The sequence below is a fragment of the Carettochelys insculpta genome, chromosome 3 (assembly GCF_033958435.1).
Source record: "Carettochelys insculpta isolate YL-2023 chromosome 3, ASM3395843v1, whole genome shotgun sequence".
Taxonomy (NCBI): domain Eukaryota; kingdom Metazoa; phylum Chordata; order Testudines; family Carettochelyidae; genus Carettochelys; species Carettochelys insculpta.
In genome coordinates this window covers 122,825,987-122,847,599 of record NC_134139.1, presented here as the reverse complement: position 1 = coordinate 122,847,599, position 21,613 = coordinate 122,825,987, and the positions used below count along the sequence as shown (strand labels likewise).

The following is a 21,613-nucleotide window of genomic DNA, read 5'->3' as shown; positions in this document are numbered from 1 at the left end:
AGGATTCTCCCTCATTCAGTGCACAGAATGGGCTGTGAGAGCTATCAACATTTTTGTTGTTTCCTCATTGTTCAGTGCATGGCTTCACTCTTATATTACACCCTGCTTTGAAGATAGAATTATTTTTCTTATGGACTGTTCTGTGGTGATCATCACTCTAGTTCCATATATATTAATTAATTTTACAACACCACTGTGAGGTGATGGATGGCATTATCCCTATTTTATAGATGCAGAACTGAAGCACAGAAAGAATAAGCATAGAGAGAATGAGGATGAAAATATCTGCTGATTTTGGGCACCCAATGTGAGACATGTAGCACCAGCTTTCTCAAAGTATTTAGTCCTGTGTAGCAACTTCATTTATTCAACGTACAGCTCCCACCGATCTCAGTTATCACTGCGAGAGCTCTACACTTCTGCAAGGCAAAAAATCAGGGTCTCAGATCAAGGTCTTAAAGCAGAAAATGAGGAACACAACATTAATGACCCATGGTGGTAAGTTTGGTTTAAACAGCTCGCCAGCTTCACATAACAATTTTGTGGCAGAGGCAGGTATAGAATCCAAATGTCGAAGGCAGTATTCAGCTACCTTAGCCATGAGACCATCCTTTCTTTTCCTTCAGTCTCCTGCCTCATTCACTGCACACGTAATTTCTGCAACAAATGAGGCAGAGCTCCTACAGACAACAGTCTCCTTTATAAGACAGCCTTGATTAATCCTCAGAGTAGGCCCATCCTATTCACTGAATGAGGCAGGGGTCCTGTCCTCACAGAAATGACTGAACAATTTTGGCTTAAATTTTTCAAAAAAGAATTCAGTATGAGGTGGACACCCATCATGGAAAAGTTTCACCCCACACGGTTAAAGTCTGGAAAAGTTATAAGCAACTGAAAACCTATCTTACAATGCCATAGTAGCTCTGTCACCATATCAGTATGCTGTGTCCTACTTTATTCTTGGAACCCGAACTTCCGACTGATGCTAAAATATGAGCATAGAGTGTTCTGGTCCCACTCTTCCTTTAGGCTATGTCTACCGTAGACATAGAAGTTGACCACTGATATGCAATTTTAGCTATGCCAATTGCGTAGCTAAAATTGACGTATCAGCATTTGACTACTATGGCTGTCTACACAGAAGGAGAGGTTTCTCCTGTCGGCCTTCCTTAATGTTCACTGCTCATGAGGATTTCCAGGGTCGATATTTACACTGGAAAGTGCTGTTTCACGCATGTGTGAAACAAAATCCCAGAAGATTGACCCTGAGCAGGTCGATCTTCCAAGGCAGTATATACATAGGCTTAGGAAATAGGACCTGTACTCCTAATGGGACTATGTTCAGCTTTTATCCAGTGGCTTGAGGGAAAAGAAAAGGCTCCTGGGGCTCTTTCCTCACAGTTTTGCACAACTAACAGCTATATTTGAGCCTACTGATAAACAGAGACCAATGTCAACTAAGGTTTATAGTGGGAAAAAAACCCCTTTATATGAAAATGTGATTGATAGTGAGATATGATGTCTGTGTTCGTAAGCTAAAGACATTTTGCTCAGTGAAGAACATTTGTTGAAAGGAAGGGGGATTAGCTTTTCCTGTGCATGTATATTAGTTTTCATATACTCTTTTAATATTTCTTTTAGTTCCAACTGTACTGTACTTTCTGTTATCCTCTGCTGAGGCTCTGCTGGGTCACATGACTTATTTTAATCAGCAGCAGAGCTATAGACATCCTTGATCAATGTACGGTACCAAGTACTTTAGCACTCTGAGTAAAAATTAAAATGGAGTCCCAGGAGCAGTGAATCATGAAGATGCTAAGGTGGTAAAACACAGCTTCTTGCAAACTACTCAGTAACAATCAGATGAATATTGATGGAACCTGAGCTATCAACAAACCTGGACTTCAAGATCTCTGAAGGAGCTCCTCCTATGTAGACATCAGTGAATGGCATTGCTTTCTTTTCATTTTCCACACTTTTTATATGTCGTCTGTCTACCACCAAGATCATCTTCTTAGAATTGTGATATATAACAGAAATCTGAAAGGAGAAATGAAAATTCATCTTCAAATATCCAAAAATGTAATCTTTAGAAATTATCATGATGGATTTGCCAAACTGGCGTTTTCAGTAAAAGCGAGTCTGTAATTATTGTCTATTGTATTTTAGATGTTCTATAAAATCTGACCTATCATCTTTTGTTTCTTTAGTTATAAGAGCAGCCAAGTATTTACCTTATTACTCTTCATGTGGCTAGCTAAATAAAAATATTTCACATCTGTTTTACCTCATGGAATTTTGCATCATTTATCTGAGCCTTCTTCATCGAATCTTCGAGAAGCATAGGGGCATTGCTGAAGCCAAAGTCATAGCGCAGTGACAGGAATCCATTCTGTATCACCAGACTGAAGAACATACTCTGTATGAAACAAAGAGTATTCAAAGAAAGTGAATAGACATCACTCTGAGTCAAGCAATGTAGAGATGGATATATTGTATTAGATATTATTGAACTATTCATTTATTTATTCATTGAAAATGGCCTTTTGCCTATTTGCAAAATTATCATAGTTTTCCTGGGTTTAACTTTTATTCAGATAAATAGCACTGGTCTGATATTTTGGTGAAATACTGTTTGAAACAGATATTTATTCCGTATTCTGATTTAGGTTTTCAGGCTGTGTCATTGATCACCAACGCCACATGCTATGGATTCTATTCTGCGTCAGGATAACTAAAACTTCATAGCAGCAAGGTGGATGAGGCAATGTATTTTACTAGACCAGCTTCTGTTGGTAAAAGAGAGAAGCTTTCAAACTTACATGGAGTAAACCTGTAAGCTTGTTTTTATCAATAACAGAAGTTGATCCAGTAAAAAATATTGCCTTGCCCACATTGTCTCTCCAATATTCTGGGACCAACACAGTGACACCAACTATGGCTACAAAACTTTATAAGCAGAGCAGCACTCAGGGAAATCATTAAGCAGCGCATTTTTCAGGATTAAAAATGGGGCTCACTTAAGGCAGAAAGAATAATCAGGAAATAGAAGGACTAGGAAATCAAGTTATCCTTGAGTTCAAGTTCTGTGGCATAGAAGTAGTTTGATAAGCAATATATATATAAATGTAGGCAAATATGCCAGACCAATTTACAGCAGCTGGGGATCTGTCAAGATGTATATTTTTATATTTTTCTAACATTAATAAGAGAACACTAAACCTCAGAAAACACTACAAAAATATATGCCAGACTTACAAATAAAGTAAAAAAGAATGACTTTTTGCAATATTTGTGAGTTGTTCACATAGAACATAAAAGTAATAGTTGTTTTTGTACCATCCAGACAAAAATCTCCATCAACATAACCAGCCTTCAACAGCCTATGTCCTATATGACGATAGTTTCCATCACAAGAATACAAAATAACAAATTGTATGTAATTCAAACACAAGTGGAATTTCTGCTCAGAGGATACCAATTACTGATTCACTACTAAGAGTCATTGTGTGTAGCAACTGCTGCTTAAAGCAAAGTTGAAGTCACTGGTGGTGTTATAAAGCAATCTGCACTGTAGAAGTCTTTTCTCTAAGTACCCCCAAAAGCAAACACTGACAAGGAATCCTTCTAATTAGCATGGAATTAATTCACTGCAGTGAAGTCTGCGCGCAAACGGTCTCCATGTACATTCTTATAGCCTCCCAAGGCAATATTGGCACACATCCATTTCTCTCTGTTATTTGCTGCTACTTGCAACCATTCTATGATGTTGAGAGAGCTTGTTCTGCCCTCCCGACTATGGGTTGTTTTTAGGTTTCCTCTAGGGTGTCTTGTTTCCTCACACTGGCTGACTTCCACTTAACAGTTTTGTGTGTGTATCTGTGTGTTAGCTTCCAGATTACCCATCTCAAATATGTCCAGCACTTCCTTCTTATTCTAGATGGATTTAGCTGTGGGTTGTTGATTTCTCAGGCCTCTTTGTTGGTGACAAAATCTTTCCAACCAAGGCCCAGAATCTTTTGTAGGCCTTTATTTTCTAAAGCATCTGCTTTTCTAGATAGCATTTTGGTAGATACCTGGCTTTCACAGTCATGTGTTAGCATTGAAATGTCTGAATTAAAATGCATCTGTGTTGTTCTGATGTTGTGTTTCTTTGATTTCCATACAATGCTGAGTTTACTAAACGCTGTGGATGTGTGTCTATCCTTGATATTGTTTCTTTCTTGAGGTCCCTGTTAGCCAATGTGGTTCTGTTCTACTTTCTTGACATTTTTACTATATTAACAAATTATTTCCTTTTTCTTTACTAATCCCAGACTGGCCTTGAAAGTCTGAGGAGGAGACACATCAAGACACATGCCTGAATTTAAATATAAAAAATTGTAAATATCTGAATGGAGGTAGTACTGTTTAATACAAAGCCCCTAGCCCCACATCTACCAAGGGACATATGTATAGAACTTCATGTCAATTACGATGTCGTAACACCTGATAGCCTGGACAGAGCATTCACATTTAAATAAAAGGAAAAATACTGGGCCTCACTGTCTTCTCATTTTAAGTGATTTCATATTACTTTAACTCCACTGAAGGATTATGCCATTGTGGGAACAGAATTAGGTCCAGGTAGAGTAAATCAAACCAGGTAGAGTAAATCACTAGGCGCTTTGTATCCAGTACTTCAGGTCTCTTGTGGGAACTTTCACTTTCCAAATGAAATATAAATAAACAGTATCTGGAGTAATTGCATTGTTACTGTGCACAACTGACATACAAGTACAGTGGAAAGTGTGAGAACAGAATTTTATACTCACTCCATTAACCATCAGGAGAATAAGCCCATTGTCTGTTGGTGTCCGAACTTCTATGTCAAAGCGAGTCACCTGGCTGAACCTTCCCCTTCTCTCAATGTTCCTCACCAAAGCATAGCCAGAGCCATCAAAGAAATAACTTATAGCTCTGCTCTGAGTGAAGGCCAGCTTATTCCTAGCATGGAAAAGAACACAGAAGCATGCAAAAATCAGTGACCATCTCAGAGCATTCTTAGCATTATGACCCTGCAATAAAGATGTAGGGAGCTGTTAACATTTTGGTGTCAAAGTTTACAACACTTGTAATTTTTATCCCTGGGAGGAAAAAAGCCTTTAGGCCTCTGGCTGCATTTATTTGTTTTGTCTTTTTTTTTGTTGCTGAGAATTTTCCCTGCAAAATAATGTAAGGCTTTGATAGCATATCAGTGTCCCTCATCATAAGGCCCCATGCTGATTTTGTGATAGAGTCACAGATATGTAGGCATTGAATGGACACTGAGAGGTCATTTTATCCAGGCTTTTGCACTGGTGCAAGATCAAGTAAACCTTGACTATCCCTGTAATGTGTCCGTGTAACCTCTTAAAAATGTCCAGTGACAGAAACTCTATAACCTCACTTGGAAGCCTATTCCAATGCTTAACTACCCCTTCAGTTATGAAGTTTTCTCTAACATCTAGACTAAAACCCCCTTGCTGAAGATTAAGCCAATTGGTACTTGTCTTGCCTTCAGTGGACCTGGAGAACAATTGATCACTGTCCTCTGCAAAACAGCCCTTATCATGACAGAGAGATAGCCGTGTTAGTCTGTATTCTATCAAAACAAAAAAGCAGTCATGTAGCATTTAATTACTAACAAAATAATTTATTAGGTGATGGGCTTTCGTGGGACAGACCTACTTCCAAAGAAGTTAGTTATTCTGTTAGTCTTTAAAGTGCTACATGACTGCTTTTTTGTTTTGATAGACCTTATCATATTTGAAGGGTGTTCTTACGTCTTCCCTCAGTTTTCTTTTTTCAAGGTGAATTGTGCTCTGTTTACTTATAGTTGTATGTCAGGAACTGGAAAGTGTTGAGGCTCATTCTTGGATAGGTATTGGGGTGAAAAGCCTTCCTGATTATTGGCAGAAGTTTTCTTTTGAATGGTTATCCAGATTCCACTGAAGTCAATGAGGATCCAACTTGTTTTTTAAAAAATATACTCTAGTTGCTTTCTTCAGTTTTATTAACACCTGCATTTATTTCCAAAAATATATCAGAACGTCTTTCTCTCTGATCTTGGAGATATACATCAAACTGCAACACAAAACCACAGTTTTTGACTATTACATAAAGAACCTTTACATAAATATTCATGGTAAATTAATTCTACAGTTTCCCTTCATTTTAAGTGGAACATTTCTCATTCTCTCTCCAAAGGGCTTAAAAATCACTCTTCATCCCAAGAATTTTAACCAAACAATTCAGTAGCATATGGCACAAATGCTTCAGTTTCAGAGGAGTGAATAAGACACTTGGGACAATTTGTGGAGATGAAAAACAAAGAAAATGTACAATTGCAGAATTGATCAAACCAGTTGGTCTGAACCCCAGTTTAAAGTGGCGAAGTTTGTTCAGGAAAAGTCAAATTAATATTATTCTTTGAGTCTTCTCTAAAGGGAAGCCAAAGGAGTCACCCAAAAGCATGTGGTTTCTGCCATTTGGTTCTGCAAACCCTGCAGGCTAGAAGAGTTTATGGTAACAGTTGAATTTTCTTGTACCTGGCACATGGTGGTGATGCGGTGGTGTTCATATTGTAGATGTGCTTGAAATTGTACAAACTAATTATATCATCATTCAGGGTGGCCAGTTCCAAGCAGCCGATGAAGCCAGGCAAATTTAAACTGGGAGGGAGCTGTGTGAAGTAGGAGACAAAGGCAAAAGGATAAAATCAGCACTTATTTTTATTCAGGGATGTCTCATTTGTTCCTGAGATCAATTTGTCTTACAGCTGTTGGTGTTAGGTTGTGTCTACAGACCTTACAGTAGCATAGTTGTACCACTGCAGCTGTACTACTGTAAGGTCTCCTGTACAGCTGCCCTATGCCGGTGGGAGAGAGTGCTCCTGCTAGCATAATTAAATTCCCTCAACTCATGGTGGTAGTCATGTTAATGGGAGACACTCTCTCATTAAAATAGCACAGTTGATACTGATGCTTCAGTAGGCAGAAGCAACCAGTATGGGAATTCTGGGGCGGGGTTTGAGGGCACTGACCACCTGACCCTACCTTGCCACCTTTCTGCCCCTGCTCTGCCCCCTACCCACCTCTTCCTGAAGAAGTGCCGTGCTGCTTCCGGTGAGTGCGGGGCAGTCCCCCACCTCTGTGCCACTCTGGGGGAGGGGCAGGACTGCCCCCCACTCATTTGAAGTGGCACCGATGGTGAGTGCAGGGGAGCGATGCTGGAGGGTGCGTGTGACCTCCTGTGTACCTCCCCCCACGCATCATCTGTTTCTGTAGGTGGAACTTCTTTTGGCTGGTGTGTGTTTTTTCACACCTCAGACTCACAAAAGTTTTGCCAAAAAAGTGCTAGTGTAGACAAAGCTTTAGAGAGAAGATGGGTGAGATAATATCGTTTATTGGACCAACTTCTGTTGATGAGAGGGACAAGCTTTTGAGCTAAACAGCTCTCTTCTTTGGGTCTGGGAAACACATCCAGAATGCCACAGATAAATACAAGGTAGAATAGATCAGTTAGCATAAGTAGTTAACACATATTTCCCTTGTGGGAGGAGACAGGGAAGTGGTGCAATGGCAGGGGGAAGGATGAAGCAGGGGCAGGAAGAGGCGGGGCAGGGGCAAATAATCTATCCCCTGTTGGTCATTCCCAGCTTCTGGCAAACAGAAGCTAGGGACACCATACCTACCCATCCTGGCTAGTAGTCATTTGTTGACCTCTCTCCCATGAAGTTATCTAGCTCTTTTTTTGAACGCTGCTTTTGTCTTGGCCTTCACAATATCCTCTGGCAAAAAGTTCCCCCGGTAGACTGTGTATTGTGTGAAGAAATAATTCCTTTTATTTGTTCAAAACCTACTGCCTGTGAATTTCATTTCATGACCTATTAGTTCTTTTTCTTATGAAAAGGAGTAAATAGCACTTAAGAACATAAGAACATAAGAACATAAGCATGGCCATACTGGGTCAGACCAAAGGTCCATCCAGCCCAGTATCCCGTCTGCCGACAGTGGCCAATGCCAGGTGCCCCAGAGAAGGAGAACAGAAGACAATGATCAAGTGATTTATCTCCTGCCATCCATCTCCTGCCCTTGTAGTGAAGGCTAGGGCACCATACTTTACCCCGGCTAATAGCCATTTATGGACCTAACCTGCAAAAATTTATCGAGCTCTTTTTTAAACCCCTTATCTACTTTCTCTACAACAGTCATGATTTTACAGACGTCAGTCATATCATCCTCAGTCACCTCTTTTCCAAGCTGAAAATTTATGCTGTAAAAATTTTATGACTAATCCCATGTTTGTCTTAGATTATACAATTTATTATCCAAAGACCTGAAAAAGTACTCCGCGTAACATGAAAGCTTATCTCTTTCACCATCAGAAGCTGGTTCAATAAAAGATAATACCTCACCCACTTTGTGTCTTTGACATCCAGAGAACTACATTTTCATAACCATCTAAATGGAAATATCCCCCAGTATTTTGTGTTAATTTTATTTACATCTCTTTGGCTGTGGCCACACTAGCATAATGTGGCACTTCGGGGTATGCTAATGAGGTGCTTTCATGAATATACAGTGTCTCATTAGCATAATGGTGGTTACGTTTGCCGCAAAACTGCCAGTTTTGAAATGCAGCTGCCCTTGTAGCCAGGGGAGCCTTTCAAAATGGACCCCTGATTTCGAAAGCCCCTTATTCCCCAAACCAGATGCCTATTCATAGATGTGCCTCATCAGTATATATCCCGCAGTGCCACATTACCATAGACCCTCTGAAAGGAGGTGCTAGTGTGGCCACAGCCTTTGTGATTTAAAGGTCATTTCTTATCAAAATAAAGGGGAAAAAAGAGCATGAACTTAGAGAGATTCTCTCATATTCATGAAACTTATATTTGCCAGTGGCTAAAGCTCAGCAGAGATTATTTTAAATAACTCAACAATGAACACTGCAAAATTAATCTAAATTGCCTTGTTAGTGAAAGGGGGAAAATCAAATGATGTAAAAATTAAATGGAAGTAAAGTTGAAAGAATTAATGTAGCATTCTTCCAATGTCAAAAAAACCTGTACACTGTAGAAAAGGGAGCAGAGTATCACCAATGTTTTGTCAGTACATTATCTGCCTGTTACAACTGGCATTAACTGGCATATCAGTTGGCTTTTTCAACAGTCATATTAGGTCTTCATTAGGGTTTAGTAATTTTGGCCGTCTTTTGTGCACAGATTTACATACTTGAATAGATATTTACTGATGAAAGACTTTAAGGGTCTTTAATGTTTAGAAAAAGGTCTTCCAACTAATTTTCACAAGGGTAGCACACAATTTATTGCTAGTATTAGGAACACATGAATGCTGGACCATGAATTCTATAGGGTACCTACCTATTCTCTAGGAATTAGATTGAAGCCACTCTCACATTTCAATAGGCCTACAAACAGACCTCATGCAAGAAAGTCTCTACGTCCAATATTGATAAAGTGTAGCAGAAAGCATGCTTTGCTCAGCTGGGCTACTAGTTGTTCACCTACAATAGCTATGTATTTTTTTTTCTAATTACATATCAGCAGCATTTCATTGTGACTAAGATGAATCTGACCAGCTTCCTATGCTGGACATGCTACGTAGATGGTATCACTAATGTGTGCAGATTCCAGGGACTGTGTTGAAGAATCATAATGTGGTATGTGACTTAATAACCAAACCTTTCCATTAATGACACGTTTGTAAAAGAAGTCCCAGATTTATTGAAGTTTCAATATATGAAGAAGAGTTATTTGATCTACCTTAAAATTTGGAGGCACACCGCCAACATAGAAGATGGTATTTTTGGGATCCAAATCCAAAAGGGAGTCAACACCAGGAACCTCTCCTATTTTGATGAATTTTTCTTCAGCTGTGCTGCTCAGGCTTGGCACAGTTAGAAATATTTTCCCATACTTTCCCATCCTGTTGAAGGAATATAGAGAAAAAAGAGAGCTGCATAGTCAACTCTTTAGTTTGATGGTTAGATGTGAGAAACATGAAAAGATCATTTAAAAAAAGTTTTTGGCTGTTTAATATATTTTCTCCACCATAAAAGTGTCTTCTGTGATGGGACCACAGTTGGGACCACAGTGATTGGACTGGGTTCTTCTTCCACTTACAACTTGAGCCTGCCCCATTTGGAATTAATACCCCATCAGTTTGTTAAAGGCTTAGCTCAGCAGCCTCGTCATCATCCCATAGGACAGTCTTAGACAGTTATTTGCTACTGGTGAGATTTACCTGATCACCCATGACATTTTCAAACCAAATTGATCTCAAAGGAAATAGAATAGCTCCACATAAATACTTTACCTCTCTACTTTGACGATACTGAAGTAAGCAGGCCAAGAGCTGACTGGCTTGGAGTCCAGTGGTATTTCCACATCTCGACCTCCCAGATTATAAATATATACCAGGTTATCATTCTTGATCGCAAGACCCATGTAATCTTTTGCCTAAAACATCAATGAGTTGGGATGTCAGGGCTACTTGATTCATCCTTGATCCAAGAAAGCTAATACACATTAGACAATTATAGACAAAAGCAAATATTTATGTACAACTCATAAACTAAAGTATACTGTCCACTAATTACATTGTTTCAGTAGACAGTACTACACAGTATAAAAATGTCCCCAAAATGATGGCCTCAAATCTAGGTCAAATATTTCTAGGACATATGCTCTTGTATGCGCTCACTGTTTGCTACCCAGTATCAATATAGGAAATGGCAACAAGTTTTGTCTGAGGGCTCAGGTATGATGCACCGTAATCAGATCTCTCAGTGGGGAGTTTCTTAGCTTACAGGCACTTGTACATAGAATTCCTTTAGAAATAAAAGATTCAAGAGTAAAGCCCAGGATTTCACCTTTCCAACCTACCAGCTTGCCCAGATTGCACATGATTTGTGAGATGGTGTCACTTGTGTTTTTCTTTAACAGTAAAAATTGAACACAGTCACTTCATAAGACTGTGACAAGGAGAGTGCAAGTCCCTTCTTTAGTGTTCTAAAGTAGATAGAAGGAGATATTCACCAGCAGCAGCACAGGCCACCGGCAAAGCAACACTCTTATCTCTAAGATCTTTGAATGGTGAGACTTACAATCCACACTGTTAGCAGGCCAGTGCTGATTTGCATGTGACCCACAAAAGTCTGGCGGACAGGAGTAATTGCTGCAGAACAGTTCAACGCTAATTGAGCATGGAAGGCATATGTAGTTGCCCGCAGCCAGCCTCTGTATCTCAGTGCACCAGCCAATGTAATTGCTACTTGGACAGAATACTATATTAGAGAGAGGGAAAAAATTGCTAAGATGGGATATCTTGGAATCACTAATGCGCTGCATGTCACTGAACAATGACAAGCAAAAGCTCACCTAATAAATTATTTTGCTAGTCTTTAAAGTGCTACTTGGCTGCTTTTTGTTTTGAAAGTGTCAATGAAATACTTCTGTCGAAATCCCTGACAGAAGGAAATAGACAAATGTTGTGAAAAAGCCAAATACTTATTTTCACTTCTGTCTTTTTTCCAGAATAAAATTAATTGTCTTACATTTTTGTTTCCAAGGTATAGGACAAATCTATCTGGAGATGCTGCCAGCTGTGGGTGGTCTTTTAGAAGTCTAATATACAAACTCATGGAGGTAAAAGCCTTTAGGTCTTCTAGGCTTGTCTTTGGATTGATCTCTACAGCTGATAGGCCTTCAAATTTCATAGAGACTTGAACCTGAAGTGGCAAAAATACAAAGTTAGATAGGTTCTGTTCTGAGACACGCCTGTGGGGAAATTTGCAAACATTTCTTTGGACTTCAATTGGCATTGATTGTACGTTCATAACAACTCAAATTTTTGTAACACACTGTGTAAAGATAAAAGGAAACATACAGATGAAATGTTATCAATTTACTTTCATTGACACCACTATTTAATTATGCATGTCATTAACTTTAACTGGGCTTCAATGGGATTGAGGAATATGCTTCAGAGTCTAGTTGAATCTGGGCTACTACTATTATACTACATACTAATATTATACTGTACACAACAAACTTATTGCATTATTTTTTTTTGAAATCTTTCCTGATAATATATTTCTTTGCTTTAGAAATAGGCCAAATTCTCCTCTCACTTTCACTGGTTTAATCAGGAGCAAGCCCACTGAAGTGAACTGAGTTATACTGATGTAAAACTGGTGCAAATAAGCAGCCACTCAGGACAACAGTGTTCATTTTAAGATACCTTTAAGCATATTTAAAGCAATGTTTTTACATTTTGAGAAATGTATGATTTAAAACGAAAACATATTTGAGGAACAGTAAGATAGTGTCATTCCTGACTGAGTTTTGGGTTTTTTTGGGCCCAATAGACAGTTCAGTGTGGGTGGACAGTGTTACAGGGTGTACCAGGCCTTTGTGGTTCCCTTTTGGAAGGCTTGCTGATCCATCTGCAGCTCTGGAAGCAATCATAATCATGTTTTCTTATCTTTCTGAGGCTTAATTCTTCCTCCAGAATTAATTCGGCAGGGTTCTTCCTGAGCATATTCCCTTGACTGATCCCAGAAATGGGGCCTGACTTAGTTCTTTTGTCTGTAGTCTAGAGATCATCCCTCCTCACTCCTCTAGCTCCACCAGAAATTGTTTTGTTACCCAACGCCTCCTTTTATTTTAGTCTGCTGTGCCTTGATTGTTTTTGCTAGTCCTCAGCCCTTCTAGCTCTTGGAGGACCAAAGATCTCAATGGGGTTCCCCTAATGGCTAGTCTAATACTCGCTGCTCTTTTCCTCTCAGAGAACTTTCCTCGGACAGGGTGAAGCAGAGCCATGATGCTCCAAGCAGGGGGCCGCAAATATCTGGTACACCCCATCACAGCCAGAATGTTCTAACACTGTACAGACGTAGTCTTATATTGTCATGTCAAAGTTCCTCCAAACTGAATACGTCATTTTCATTATTGGCATCACTGTTGTTATCAAGCATTTGCCAGTAAAATTTCTATACTTTTGCTGTCGCAATTAATGTCATCATGGTATCAGTATAGTACAGATGTTCTTACATTAAAAGGGCCCTTTTTAAAAGAAAGAAATCTTGTGAATTCACATAGTTGTCACTGAAATTATCACAATTGCTGCTATTTGTACTTAATGTTCGCAACTGAATAATAAATTAATAGTAAATACTACTTTAGCTTTAAATGTTTCTACAACAGTGACTACCATTCCATTGTCTAATTAACAGTATCATATTTATGATATTCTATCATGACTGCCATGTATTATTTGCCTGTAGCAACTGTAAAAATTGTAATTGCTACCACTGTGCTATTCTCATCCAGTTGTTAGGGAGAGATAACATAACATCAAGGTTCAGACATGAAATCTAGCCCAGAGAAACAGAGTTAGTAAGATGCATTTGACCATTATCACTAGTAACCGAATGCCTCATCCAAGTGTTTTACCTTGCTTGCTACACTCCTAGTCTGAGCAATTAGCTCCCTGATCCGTTGAATGCTGGCAGAAATGTTGTTTGCTGGCAACTTTTGGTCTACTGTACGCAATTTATCCAGGAGCTGAGGGATGACCTCTGTCAAATTCTTCACTGTAATTAGAAAGGAAACTAAGAGCCCAATTCCCCACTATACAACTCTGTTTTTCCATCAGGGAGCTCAATTTGCATTCCCTTCCCATTCACTAGTATTTGCTTGCATTGTTCAACTGTTACTTACTCTTGTAAGTAAATGTCCTGGTCCTGCAAGCTGCTACATGCCGGTGTACCTCTGCTCCTGTATAGAGGCCCATTTATTTCTTCAGGGCTCTGTGTAGGTGCAGGATCTGCCTGTACGTAACAGCATGCAGGATCAGTGCTGAGTAGTATAAGATTTCTTGGTGCTTCTAGGTGCTACTCAAATATGAATAATAACAGCTGCTTTGTACTCAAGTAATACCATCTTTCTGATTGTCCCATTGTGCTTTACAAACCTTAGCGAATGTAATCTTACAACACACCTATGAGTTAGGCAAATACTACTCCCATTTACAAGACAGGGAAACTGAAACACAGAGTGAGTAAGGCCCAGATTCTCTAACATACAGTAGGGTCTCAACAGTCATGAATACGGGGAGGGGGCTTGGAGCCCTGGGGAAACGGCGGCTGCCAGTGCTCTTGCCCATTGCCCCAGGGAAGCAGCAGCTGCCGGTGCTCCAGCCGGGGGCCCTGGGGAAACGGCGGTTCCTGACGCTTCTCCCTGGGGCCCTAGGGAAGCAGCCACTCGGCCGCTCGTGAATAATTGAATTTGTGAGCATTAAGTTTGTGAATCATGAGACCCTGTTGTATTGAGGCACCTACCCTCCCTTGATTTCAACAGGCATCAGATACCTAAAGACCTTTGACAATGTGGGCCTAAGTGATTTGCCCAGAAACTCACAGGAAGTCTGAGAAGAAACTCCTGGACAGAGTCAGTCAAAGTCTCTGTTGGCAACCAACACAGAAGCAAAGGTAGTAGATACAGCTGGACTGTGATGATGTCATGAGAGGGCTTTCTGCAGTCTTACTCTGGATAGTCTCTTCTCTGTGCTAACTGGCTATTTCTTCTATCCAGTGCTTTTTTGTGCTGGTATTTGCTGGTACTGAGTACTGGCACCTCGGCAGCCCCAGCCATGAGACTGGCTGGGGTGGGGCGCTGGCTGAGTACTGGCACTTCTTTTTTCACTAAAACAGCACTGTGTCTATCTCTCTTCCCATCCTGACCCCCAGTTTCTTCATCTCAGCCTCTCTCCATCTGCCTTCCCTCTTTCCTTTTCCATATCCCTTTTACCTCTTTCTCTTCTATGGTCCCACTCTCTTTCTTCATTTTGTCTTTCAGTTTAGCTGATCGCTTCCTTTCCCAACAGCCCACCACAATCCCCGAAAACTAGGGTACTAACATGATGCTTACAATCCATCCCATTGATCATTCTGTATGTAAGCTATTCTCCTTCCCTTATCATTTATCTTGTTTATTTAGACCAGCGGTTCCCAACCTTTTCCCTACTGCAGACCCCCAATTACCCCCCCAAACCCTTTGCAGGCCTCCATCAAAGCCAATTCTAGCTGCTATGTATGCTACATTAAATGAGAAAGGAAACCACAACATAGATTTTCAGACAGCAATTAATAATATTATGGAAGATACCTAATTTAAAAATAATAATAGATTGTAACTTCTCAGTTTATTTAAAACTTATTTTCTATGGTCATTTTCATTTAACTTTTATTTTTTTCATGGACCCTCTGCAATACCATGATGGAACCACAGGGGTCAGTGGTCACCAGGTTGGGAACCACTGATTTAGACGGTACTCTCTTCAGATAAGCTGTTTTTTCTATATCTGTTGTGTGTTGCATAATGCTGATCTTTATGTGGTTGACCACGACGTGCTCCAGTAATAACAAACGATTACAACTGTTGCTACAACCACCATTGCCACCATAATAATAGTGGTAACATGGTATTTAACAAGTGGTAAATGATTCAAAAGGGTCTAAGTTCCATTTGCAAAAGTAATTTAGACTATTAGGAGCCTAAGATCTGTTGACTTTCAGAGTCTCAAAATATTTTGAGTAATTTTTCAAGAAGATGCACAGTAGTTGAGCAGATAGTTATAAAATAAGGTGTGAGGTGACATGGAAAGCAACTCATGACATATTTAACAGCAACAACTGTCAAACTACATTTACAGTAATAGTGGTTGCAATGAATAACACCAAGTAACACTTGGTCTCAGTGCCATTTTACAGTTTGTATACCTGCATCGCCAGCTGAGTCCACAGCCTTGTCATAAGCAACTGCATCTTGCTCAAAGTTTTGAACGTTCTGAGACCAGTTCTTCAGATTCTTAGCCATTGGAGTAGTAGTCTGGGTTACTTTCATTGTATTATCTACAGCCTCTTGAGTAATGAGTTTAGATTGGTCCAAACGTTGTCTAGTATCACCTGTAATATAGAATCATGGAATCATAGGACTAGAAAGGATCTTGAGAAGTCATCAAGGCCAGACACTCTAGAACATCTCAGGCAGGTATTTGTCTAACCTGCTCTGAAACATTTCCAATGATGAAGATTCCAAAACTTGCCTAGGCAATTTTTTCAAGTCCTTAATTACCCTTGCTACAATTTAAGCCCATTGCTTCTTGTCCCACCCTCAGCAGTTAAAGAGAACAATTTTTCTTCTTCCTTCTAATAACAACCTTTAATTTGCTTGAAAACTGTTATCATGTCCCCTCTCAGTTTTCTGTTTTCTAGACTAAACAAACCCAGTTCTTTCAATCTTCTGTCATGGGTCATGTTATGTAGAGCTTAAATAATTTTTATTGCTCTGCTTTGAACTTTTTCCAGTTTGGCCATGTATTTCCTAAAATGTGGCATCCAGAACTGGACACAGTACTCCAGTTGAGATCTACTCAGTGCAGAATAGAGTGGAAGAATTACTTCTCATTTCTCAATTACACCAGTCCTCCTAATAAATATGAAATAAATCTTACTGGTCAAAACTGAAACAAAGAAGTCATTAACTACCTCTGCCATTTTCACATTTTCTGCTATTGTTTCCCCCTCTTCATTGAATAACAGGTCTACCCTGTCCTTGGACTTCCTCTTGCTTCTAATGAACTTGTAGAATGTTTTATTGTTACCCTTTGTGTCTCTAGGTAGTTTGATTGTGTTTTGTGCCTGGGCCTTTCTAATTTTGCCCCAACATGTTTGTGTTTGTATAGCTATGTCTACAGGGGGATGCTACATCGAAATAGCTTATTTCAATGTAGCGAAATCGAAATAAGCTATTTCGATGAATAGCGTCTACACGTCCTCCAGGGCTGGTGCTGTCGATGTTCAATGTCAACGTTGGGCAGCACTACATCGAAGTAGGCGCTGCAGGGGAGCGTCTACACACCAAAGTGGCCCAAATTGAAATAAGGGTGCCAGGAACAGCTGCAGACAGGGTCACAGGGCGGACTAGCACTTCCGGGGCAACAGCAAGCCACTCCCTTAAAGGGCCCCTCCCAGACACACTCAGCCTGCACAGCACGCGGTCTGCAGAGCCACAGGCACGCACACCCCGTTGAAGCAGTATGGACCCCCAGCAGCAGCAGCAGCAGCAGCAGCAGCAGCAGCCAGAGGTCCACACACCCGCCCCTGCAGGACCAGTGGCTGCCCTGCTCAGTGCTATGCAGGAGGCAGCTGATCACCTTTTATTCATGGAAGATAAGCTGCCCCCAGGGGATGAGGAAGCAGCCCCAGACCTTGCTGCCCTCCACGCCCCCCCGCCCCCCCCCCCCCCGGCTGCACACGCCGCTGGCTGTGGAGCTACCCCACGAGCACGGATTGGTGGGAGCGGCTAGTGCTCGGCGAGTGGGACAATGACCGCTGGCTCCAGAGTTTCTGCATGAGCTGACAGACATTCCTGGAGCTCTGCCAGTGGCTCACCCCTGCCTTATGGCACCAGGACACCTCCATGCGACGTGTCCTCACGGTCGAGAAATGAGTCGGCATCGCTGTCTGGAAGCTGGCCACTCCAGACGGCTACCGATCTGTAGGGCAGCAGTTTGGCGTGGGCAAGGCCACCATCGGGGCTGTCCTCATGGATGTAAGAGGACCCAGGGAGGAGAGGGGAACCCTGGGGGGGGAAGCCCTGGGCGGGGGAGCCCTGGGATGAAGGGCCAGACACACCCTGCACACCCCTCACTGGTGCTCTCTCATGTCCTTCCCCTGCAGGTCGTCCACGCAATCAATGCCCTGCTCCTCCACAGGCTCATGCGGCTTGGGGACCTGGATGCTGCCATCGTGGGGTTTGCCACCCTGGGCTTCCCAAATTGTTTTGGGGCTCTGGATGGGACCCATATATCCATCCGTGCCCTGGAGCACAGCGGAGGACGCTTCCTTAACAGGAAGGGATACCATTCTGTGGTCCTCCAGGCCTTGGTGGACAGCCGGGGCTGCTTCCTGGACATTTATGTTGGCTGGCCTGGCAGCACCCACGACACCTGGGTATTCAGAAATTCGGGCCTGTGCCACTGGCTGGAGGCAGGGACCTACATCCCCCAGCGGGAGATCCCTGTGGGGGACACCACCATGCCCCCTGCGTCGTCGCAGATGCGGAGTATCCCCTCTGGCCCTGGCTCATGCACCCTTACATGGGCCATCTTACAGCCAGCCAGGAGCGGTTCAACACGGGGTTGAACCATGCGCGCCAGGTGGTTGAGTGCACTTTCGGCCACCTCAAAGGGTGCTGGAGGTGTCTCCTCACCCGCCTGGACGCGGGCCTCCCCAATATCCCCCAGGCTGTGGGCGCATGCAGTGCACTCCACAAGCTGGTGGAGAGCAAGGGAGAGGCCTTCTTCCAGAGCTGGGCTGTGGAGGCTGGCAGGGCCGACGTGCAGCCACACACTGCCCCCAGTTGCCAGGTTGAACCCGAGGGGATCCGGGTCCGGGAGGCCCTGCGGGCCCATTTTGACCAGGCTGCGGGGTGAATGCTGGCAGGCCACCGACTGCACCCCCCCATCCTCCACAACACTCCCTGCCCCGACGCCCACACCACAGAGCACCCAAGAGCACCCCCCCGCACTTTTCTTGAAACTAAATGGACATGTTGTTTGAAACCAAACAGTGCAATCTCTTATTAATAATATATATATATATATATATATATATATATATATATATATAGAAAAAAAGGGGGGAACTATTTACTTGGGGGGGGCAGGTAGCAGAACAGAGCAGGGGTCCAACACAAACTATATACAAATGGGAGATATGTACAAAGTGGGGGGGGGGCACGTCCTCGGCCCCGCACACCTAATGACTGGTGCCCGGGGTTGGAGGGCGTGACCCTCGCCTTGGCCGGAGCCCCGGCCAAGTCTGGGTGGGGGCCGGGCGAACCGGCAAATATGGCCGGCCGGTGTCCGCAGGCCCCAGGTCCCCCTTGGCGGCAGGCCCCAGGGTGGCGGACGGCGGTGGGACGGCAGTCGGAGCGGCGGGTAGAGCGGTGGGCAGAGCGGCATGGGGGGCCAGGCGTTGCGATATGCGCTCGAAGGTCCGCATGAAGGCCCCCCAAGCCTCCTGGTGCCAGGCCAGCACTCGCTCTTGGATCTTCAGCTGCCGCTCCTCCACCCGCAGACACCGCTCCGACACCTCCAGCTGATGCCGGAGGGTCGCGAGCAGCTGGGGTTCTGTGGCTGTCCTCTGGTGGCTCCACCGTCGGCCCTGTCCTGGGGCTGGTCGATGCTCCACCGAGGGGCTGGCCGGCTGGGATGGCCCCGGTGGGCTCTCCGGGACCACGGACACCTTGCCGGTGCTCTCCGGGCCCTCCGATGGTGCAGCTGTGGAACACGGGGGGGAGGAAGAGTGGAGACAGCCGTTAGTGTGGGCCCTGACCCGTGGCCCTTGTCCCCCCACCCCTCTGCTGCTGGTTCTCCATCCCCGTCCCTGGGAGATGCTGCTGCTGCTGATGGGTGTCCCCCCCACCCCCAGGGGACCCTAGGTTCTGCCCCCTCCATCCCCAGGGATGGGGCATGGCGCTGTCCTGCTGGGGGGCAGGGGCTGATGCAGTCCTCTGAGGGACATGCCACTGCTGTCCTTGGGGCCATGGTCATCTGGGCATGTGGAGGGCCCTGGTCATGTCTCTTGTCCCCGCCCCTTAACCCCGGGGGTGTACACCGGGGGGGTACATACCTGACGGTCCGCTTCCACGGTCGGGGGACACCCACTGGGTGGACACCCTGCTGGAGGTCTGGGACGGGAGGGCGATGCGGAGCCTCCTGTCGCTGGAGGAGTCCCCCTCCTCCTCCTCTGGCATCCCGGGGTGGGCTCCTGGGGGGGCCCCTGGGGTGCAGATCTTGCCTCCGGGGCGGACTCCGTCTCCGGGGCCTGCTGGGGCTCATCGGCCGAGGTGTCAAGAGTGGCTGGTGTGGAGGAGGTGTACCGGGGGCCCAGGATGGCCCTGAGCTCCCTGTAAAAGGGGCAAGTGGCGGGGGCAGCCCCAGATCGGCTGGCCGCATCCTGGGCCCAGGCATAACCCTGCCGCAGCTCCTTAACCTTACTCCTGACATGGTCAGGAGTGCAGGCAGGGTGACCCCGGGCAGCCAGGCCCTCGGCCAGCCGAGTGAACGCATCTGCATTCCGCCTCGTGCTCCCCATTACCTGGAGCACCTCCTCCTCGCCCCAGAGCCCCAGCTGGTCCCGGATCTTGGCCTCTGTCCAGGAGGGGCCCCACTGCCTCTTCCCGGGCTGGCTGCCAGCCTGGGAGCCCGCGCTCCCCTTGGGGGGGGTGCCCTGGGGGCGCCTTGGGGGGCTGGCTGGCTGCCATTGCTGCAGGGGTGGTGGGATGGGGCTGCTGCGGGCGTGCAGGCTGGCCGTGTGGCAGTGCTGCCGCCTGCATGCGCTCTCAGCTTTCTGCACAGGAACGCAGGGGGCGGGGAGCTTTAAGGGGCTGCTGCACGCGGCGACCATAGAGCTCAGGGGCTGGATAGAGCGTCTCTCAACCCCTCAGCTGATGGCCGCCATGGCAGACCCTGCTCTTTCGATGCTGTGGGACGTGGATCGTCTACACGTGCCCTACTTCGACGTTCAACGTCGAAGCAGGGTGCTATTCCCATCTCCTGATGGGGATAGTGACTTCGACGTCTCGCCGCCTTACGTCGATTTCAACTTCGAAATAGCGCTCGCCACATGTAGACGTGGTGGGCGCTATTTCAAAGTTGGCGCAGCTACTTCGAAGTAGCCGGCTTGTGTAGACGCGGCTTATTTGTCCCCCATCACCACCAAGTCCTGTGCTTTGTATGATTTTGTTGGTTGTTTAAAAAAGCCTCATCCGTCTCTTTTTCCTGGTTCAGTAGATCCCTACCATGACTTTACCCTTGTTTTTTAACACTTTTATCCTTACTCAGAGACTTTCAACAAGTCTGTTTCCTACTTCCATTTGAACCTCAGTACAAGTGAATATATTTTTAATATATAGGAAGTAATTCCTCCCTTTTTTCCTGACTGTCCTTCCTGAGCAAGCTTTACCTTTCCATACCAATATTCCAGTCGTGTATATTATTACACCAAGTCTCTGTGATGTCAACTGTATCATAGCTGTGTTTACTTACTAGCAATTTAAGTTTTTTCTGCTTATTTCCCATACTTCTTGAATTTCAGGTTGAACCTCTTAGTCTGATTTGTTGACCCCATATTTCTGTCCTGTCTCTCCTTTATCACTGCTATTACAGCCTGTGCTCCTCCTTCCTCAGATTCTGACCCTTCTTTCAGGTCTTCATGTTTTTGAAAGAGAATGAGCATTATTACATATATTACTTCTGACTAATTCTTCAGAAAATGAAAGTAAGATTAATGAGAGTTTTGGTTCAACAGTGCTGGAACTTTCCTCACATAGCGGTAACCCCCCCCACCCCCCAAACCTTAGTAATAACTGCATTTTCAAATTACACAGAACATTTAAAAAGCTTTCCTTGTTTGGTGTTATATTAATGATTAAGATGTATCAACAGCCCTTGGCTGATTATTTTAAACTGCTACATTTTAAGCTTTTAATTAGCGT

General features: G+C 44.0%; 1 protein-coding gene across 1 annotated transcript in view; it reads right to left on the bottom strand.

Annotated features, from left to right (window-relative positions):
- The window catches only part of LAMA4 (laminin subunit alpha 4), a 156,542-nt gene that overhangs the window by 24,972 nt on the left and 109,957 nt on the right, over positions 1 to 21,613 (bottom strand). The window contains exons 17-25 of the mRNA XM_074990717.1: positions 15,829 to 16,014; positions 13,502 to 13,641; positions 11,602 to 11,775; positions 10,362 to 10,504; positions 9,809 to 9,971; positions 6,570 to 6,703; positions 4,815 to 4,986; positions 2,288 to 2,419; positions 1,898 to 2,040 (exon numbers count right to left, since the gene is read on the bottom strand). Coding sequence (XP_074846818.1) covers positions 1,898 to 2,040; positions 2,288 to 2,419; positions 4,815 to 4,986; positions 6,570 to 6,703; positions 9,809 to 9,971; positions 10,362 to 10,504; positions 11,602 to 11,775; positions 13,502 to 13,641; positions 15,829 to 16,014 — 1,387 coding nt within the window. The remainder of the gene's footprint in view (positions 1 to 1,897; positions 2,041 to 2,287; positions 2,420 to 4,814; positions 4,987 to 6,569; positions 6,704 to 9,808; positions 9,972 to 10,361; positions 10,505 to 11,601; positions 11,776 to 13,501; positions 13,642 to 15,828; positions 16,015 to 21,613) is intronic.